Source organism: Microtus ochrogaster, chromosome 7 (genome assembly GCF_000317375.1).
Source record: "Microtus ochrogaster isolate Prairie Vole_2 chromosome 7, MicOch1.0, whole genome shotgun sequence".
NCBI lineage: Eukaryota > Metazoa > Chordata > Mammalia > Rodentia > Cricetidae > Microtus > Microtus ochrogaster.
In genome coordinates, this window is record NC_022014.1 from 82,556,801 (window position 1) to 82,562,898 (window position 6,098).

Here is a 6,098-nt window from a genome sequence, read left to right on the forward strand (position 1 = left end):
GAGTGTCAAGCAGGGCTTACATTGCATCTGAAGTCAGGAAGTGGAGAGAGAGGAGCCCTCGTGGTCAGCTCCCTTACTACCTTTTCTTTAGTCTGCAGCTGCCATGAGCTGCAGCCCCAGGAATGTGAGCTGCTGGTCCGACCCCCGGGTCCTCAGACAGCGCAGCATGTGTTCTGACTTGCCTGCTGAGCTTTATCCCCAGTCCCAGCTTTGTCCTTTTGCAGTACTGAGGACTGAGCCCAGAGCCTCGGGTGCTAGGCAGTCAGATCTCCACTAACTCCTGCACAAACCCTCACAGAGGACTTGCTTTGATTTTCTTCTTTACTTTAACCCCCCGCCCTTCTCATTTGTCAATTATTTCAATGATTTCTCCACCTCTCTTTGTGGATAGGATTCTTGGGGAGACCCTGTTACAGACCTACTTACCTGAGTGTCTGACCCTCCATGAAACTGTCTGCAACACCATAGCCTACGTAAAGTTCTATGAGGTTCCTGCCCTGTCTGCCGAGCTTGTCTGTAAAATGCTTCAACTCAAACCCGCAGGGGTAAGTGACATTCACACATCTGAATACCCAGTACAGCCTGGGATGCTGTACTGGAGGGCATGGGCTTCCTGCAGACAGTGCGGCCTGGGATCCTGTACTGGAGGGCATGGGCTTCCTGCAGACAGTGCAGCCTGGGATCCTGTACTGGAGGGCATGGGCTTCCTGCAGACAGTGCGGCCTGGGATCCTGTACTGGAAGGCATGGGCTTCCTGCAGACAGTGCAGCCTGGGATCCTGTACTGGAGGGCATGGGCTTCCTGCAGACAGTGCAGCCTGGGATCCTGTACTGGAGGGCATGGGCTTCCTGCAGACAGTGCAGCCTGGGAGAGACTGATATACAGACAAAGACACAGAGGCGGCACCATGGGCATGGGTGTGGAAATCAGGACACCTTGTGAGAGTCAGTTCTCTTCTTCCCCCACGTGGGTCCTGGGGATCAAACTCAGGCCATCAGACTCGAGGGTGACCTCAGATTCTGTAATCCCTTTCTCGCATGCCCGCAGGCTGCCACAGAGGGGCTGGTTGCTACAGATAATGAAGACTTGTTGACAAACATCTTCCAGGGGGTCCTGAGCACCACAAGAAACTGTCTGCGCAGCATGTTAAAAAAAAGCATCTTCTATAACAGTCCAGACACTCTCCACTTTACCTATCCTGAGGAGATGGCGGTAAGGCTTCCTGGGAGCTGTGAAGCTGCCAAAGGCAAATGGACATAAGGGACTGGGAGCTATCACTACCGTCCCAAGAGCTGTGACCATGGCCTGAAGCCTAGCCACTGAGCTCCTCCTGTAGAGAAGGGTCTTGTCAATCCGTGGCCATCTTTCTGTTCTTCACACTGTCTTGTCTGTTTGAAACTTTTCAGGATAAATATTAGGAGACTCCTTTCTCCAAACAAAGAATAGTCACACAACTGGGAAGGTGGTGGTGACATCATGGGCCAAAGTGGGTCGTGTTGCCGACTCACCGCCAGCACAGTTTACCAGTGACACGAAGAGCTGAGAGCCCCACCATTCTTGAGGCTTGGTGCCCTCGCCCTTCACACTGCCATAATGGTCACCCCTTTCTTACTGCTCTTGAGACAAGGTCTTCCTGTGGTGCCCAGGCCAGCCCTGAACTCCTGGACTTCAACAGCCCTCCTGCCTCAGTTTCTCAAGTACCTAGGACCACAGATCTGTAACACCGGACCTGCTTGTCCACCTTATTTGTCCATGCTGTGGCATTAAGTCATTGCTGACCTTGTCACTTTTTGATTGTGCAGCTGTGGCGACGGCTGGTGGAAATCGACTTCCCCAGGAAGTATGGCTGGAAGGGGTCGCTGCTGGGAGACTTGGAAGGGAGGCTCAAGCAGGTACATCCCCAATTGTTATGTGTGGTTCACTTGAGGGCAAGGCTGATAATGGTGGGGAGGCAGGGGGTCAGCCATGAGTTTGGACATGTGTTCTGACTTGGTCATTTTCTTTTGACTTCAGAAGAATATCGGACGTCTTGTGTGATGCCCTTAGAGGAACAGGGACATGATGGGGACTGGAACCATATTTAGGGAAGCACACATGCAGACACTGCACTGGCCAGTTACAGAAACAGCATCAAAGGGGAGAAAAAACCGCACAGAAAAATGCTCTTTAGTGTCAGGCGACAGTTAAGAGCTGGCGACATGGAAAGCCAACTTTACATGATAGGAATGCTTTATCCGAAATTGTCAGATAGATGCTAGGAAACCAGAAGGGGAGGAAAATGGCTTATTTTCCAAAATTTACCTGTCCTGCTTTCACAAGCTCCAGTGCTGGTGTCTTGTTTTGGTGGGGTTTTTTTTGGGGGGGGGGTGTTGTTTTTTGTTTATTATGGGGTTTTTGTTTTGTTGTTGTTGTTGTTGTTTTTTCAAGAAAGGATTTCTCTATAGCTTTGGAGCCTATCCTAGAACTTGCTCTGTATACTAGGCTGGCTCCTAACTTAAGAGAGATCCGCCTGCCTCTGCCTCCCAAGTGTTGGGATTTTTTTTCCTCTTGCAGAGTGAAACAAAAGGCTTTTTAATTTTTGAATATTTGTGGCAGGTTCTCACCCTGTGTCCCAGGCCAGTTCCAAGCTCCCAGCAATCCTCTTGCCTTGGGCTATCTAATGCTGGGACCAGAGGCAGGAGCCACCATGCCTAGCTACAGAATCTGTTTTCATTAGTTCCTTGGATAGTGCGGTCCTTGTAGACGTGCTTAGTGCCTGTGCAGAGAGGCTCAACTCACGGGGTGGTGAAGACACCTGGTGTTTCCCTGGCGTGTAGTAGTGAGGAACCCCACAGCCCTCATGCCTCCCTCTGTCCGCAGGAGCAGCCCCGTTTGCAGATCTCCGTCTTCTGCAGCAGTCAGTGGCAGGATCGTGGACTCCATGACAGCGTGGCCAGGAGCTTTGAGAAGTGTGTCATTGAAGCCGTGAGCTCTGCTTGCCAGGTCACTAGCCTTTCCCTGTGGGCTCACAGGGCTTTTCTGATGTGGCCTCCCAAAGGCTGCTGAAGCCTGCTTGTTCTGAGACCCTACAGGGTCTGATCACCCCAGAGTCATGTGCTGAGATCCAGAGTTCTCACCCAACTCCTTGAGAAGCAGCGTGGCTTCCTGTTTCCTGGGCGGTTAAGTGCTATGCAAAGCCACAGTTCCTAGGCCAGGTGTGGTGGCACACACCCCTAACCCCAGTACTCGGGAGACAGAAGCTGGTGGGTCTCTGAGTTCAAGACCAGCCTGGTCTGTGTAGTGAGTCAGACCAGCCAGGCTTACATGGTGAGAACCTCCCAGCTGCTCACACAGCCTCGCCCGGCATCTCTCAGGCTGAGCCCCAGTCACCCCCGTGAGCACTGCTGCTGTCAGGCTTTAGTTTCTGTTCACCTTCCTGTGCTCTGACGGAGACTGAGAAAAGACCAGACCGTGCTTGGGAGAGGCAAACTCAGCGTCCTGCTCCCTCGCGCTTCTGCAGGTTCAGCTCTAGCGAGGCCCTTCTTCCATTTGAGTCCCTTCTGAGGTAAAGGCCCGCTGTCTGTCTGTGGAGGATTGTGCTGTCCCTGCTGAGTGGCCTGAGCACTGTGTCAGAGCTCTGCTGGTCACGTGTGTGATGAGAGGGCTCAAAACATGTTAAGTTTTCTCCTATTAACGTTTTATTGTGTTAGAGTATTGCGCCCTCTGTGTGTGTGTTGGGCATGTGCATGGAGAACAGAGAACATCTTTTTTGGGGGCTCATTTTCTCTTTCCACCACATGGGTTCCAAGAATTGACTCATGTTGGGTTTGGCAGCACCTTCCTTCACCCACTGTGACATCTCTGTTCAGAAATAGCACAATTTCTTTGACATATTTTTTCTTTTGTGAAGTGCTGAATATTGAACCAGGACTTTACAGATGCTAGGCATGCTCTTAGCCACTGATTCATACCCCAGTGAGCATTTTTCCTGTTTTTTTGTTTTGTTTTGTTTTGTTTTTCGAGCAGCATTGCTATGTGTAGCTCTGGAGCCTCTCCTGGAAGCCCTGTAGAATAGGGTGGCCTTGAACTTACAACAATCTAACTTTTTCGGCCTTCTCCCCTGCCAAGTGCTGGAATTTAAGGCATGCACCACCACCACCTGGTGTATTTTCCTTGAAGGATCTGTGAACCACTATGAATTGATTTAAAACATTATTGAAAGAATAACTTTAAAAAGAAAAACTACAATATAAAAAGTTTGCAATTAAAAAAAACCCACAAAACCTGTCTGCAATGAAGCAACCCCATAGACTGTAGAACTCAGTGAACTTGTCTTCAGTCAGAAGGGAATGGGATGGAAAGCTGCTGCTCTTCCCAAGGGAGTGGCTATGCACAGTCTCAGTATTTTCTGTGTAGCCGAAGCTAGACTCCTTTCCCAATGCTAGGATTACTGTTATGTACCACAACACCAAGTTTCCACGTTTCTCTTATTTTAAAACAAACTAATAAGACATTATTACATCTTTTTTTTATTACTCACTTTCTTTATAGTCTCAGACCTGTGTCCTTGAGGGGCTCTCCTGTCAAGATCTGCAGAAATTTGGTACTCTCTTGTCCGCTGTGATAACCCAGTCCTGGCCTAAGCACAACGGGGAGGCTGTGTCGGACATGGATGGGATCCTCAAATACCTGCTCACGTGGCCAGATGTGAGGCAACTCTTCAAACTGTGTGGTATGTGCTGGCAGCTGCAGGGAGCCTGGGGAGGGCGCCCTCTTGGCCTCTGGGACAGAACAGGACAGAAAAGCAGACCTCACATCTCACTGGTCTGTGCTGATGCGGGAAGCAGCTAGGATGGTGGGACCAGGACCAGGACAGGCATGGGTGTCTTGACAACTCAAGTCCCAGCTGACTGAGAGCTGCTGCCCCCTAGCTGCTGTGCTGCCATCCTGTGCCTGGCACTGCCCCCGACAGTCTAGGGTCTCAGCCTCCAGGAGAAGGGATGTGAAGTGCAGCGTAGACACTGACGGGCTTTGCTCTGCAGATGCCCAGAGCAGCAAGAATTACAGATGGGCTGGGGAGATGGCCCACGGGTACAGGGCCTGCTGAGTGGGGAGATGGTCCAGCGGGCACAGGGCCTGCTGAGTGGGGAGATGGCCCAGCAGGTAAAGGGCCTGCTGAGTGGGGAGATGTCCCATGGGTACAGGGCCTGCTGAGTGGGGAGATGGCCCATGGGTACAGGGCCTGCTGAGTGGGGAGATGGTCTAGTGGGGTAGGGGATGGAGTCGGAGGATACCTGTGGCTTCTTGCTACAAGCTAAGCTTCAGGTTCAGAGCGATTCTGGACTGCCTACATATGCGTGCACATAGACCATGTGAGCAAGACTGTGCACACACACACGCACAAACACAGACACGAGAGGGAGAACTAGACAGGCTCAGGTGGCCTTCAGAGCAGTCCACAGAGCAGTGTTGACTGATTTATAGAACAGGATGTCCCAGCTGACCCTCCCAGCACACACAGACCCGAGTGTTATGTCTTCCCCTGAAATCTCTCACATGTCTTCTGTTAGCTGCTGTGTTTAGATCTTGGAGCAGGAATGTGCTGGGTTTGAACTAAAAGCCCCGGCGAGTTTAATGCTCACCAGATCTTTTGATAGCCCAAACAGGGAGCCCCCTACAGCTTGTGAAGGGTGAGGCCAAAAGTGTGGAGTGCTCATGTGGACGCCATTTGTATTTGCTGTTCACCTGGAAGTATCACAAGTGTGTTTTTTCAATTAATAGGTTTTCTAGAAAAATTTGTCAGCAAACTTGGCTCCCACAGGCTCCTCCAGCAGCCATGCGCTGTTGTTCACATCTGGAATGTGTGTGTCTTTTAACTAGGATGAGCTGTTGAGTGTTGGCACACTAAGTCTCTGGAGTCGTAGGTGCTCTCTAGGCTTCAACACATGCATGACCGCATCTTTGGGTCATCACAGTGTCAACACAGTGAGCTCACTGCCCCCAGGATCTGAGTCCCTGCTGTTTTACTCCCCTGTGCTTTGTTCTCTAGAAGATCCCTTAGCTGGACCCATAAGTGTGGCCTTAGAGACGACTTTCATAGCAGTTTGCATTGGAAGCTC

At 51.0% G+C, this 6,098-nt stretch overlaps 1 protein-coding gene across 1 annotated transcript in view; it reads left to right on the plus strand.

Moving 5' to 3' along the window:
- Positions 1–6,098, plus strand: part of Rnf213 (ring finger protein 213) — a 79,979-nt gene that overhangs the window by 40,628 nt on the left and 33,253 nt on the right. Inside the window, exons 14-19 of the mRNA XM_026780086.1 lie at positions 392–545; positions 1,048–1,212; positions 1,803–1,892; positions 2,860–2,982; positions 4,531–4,706; positions 5,022–5,142. Of these exons, the coding sequence (XP_026635887.1) occupies positions 392–545; positions 1,048–1,212; positions 1,803–1,892; positions 2,860–2,982; positions 4,531–4,706; positions 5,022–5,142 (829 nt within the window). The remainder of the gene's footprint in view (positions 1–391; positions 546–1,047; positions 1,213–1,802; positions 1,893–2,859; positions 2,983–4,530; positions 4,707–5,021; positions 5,143–6,098) is intronic.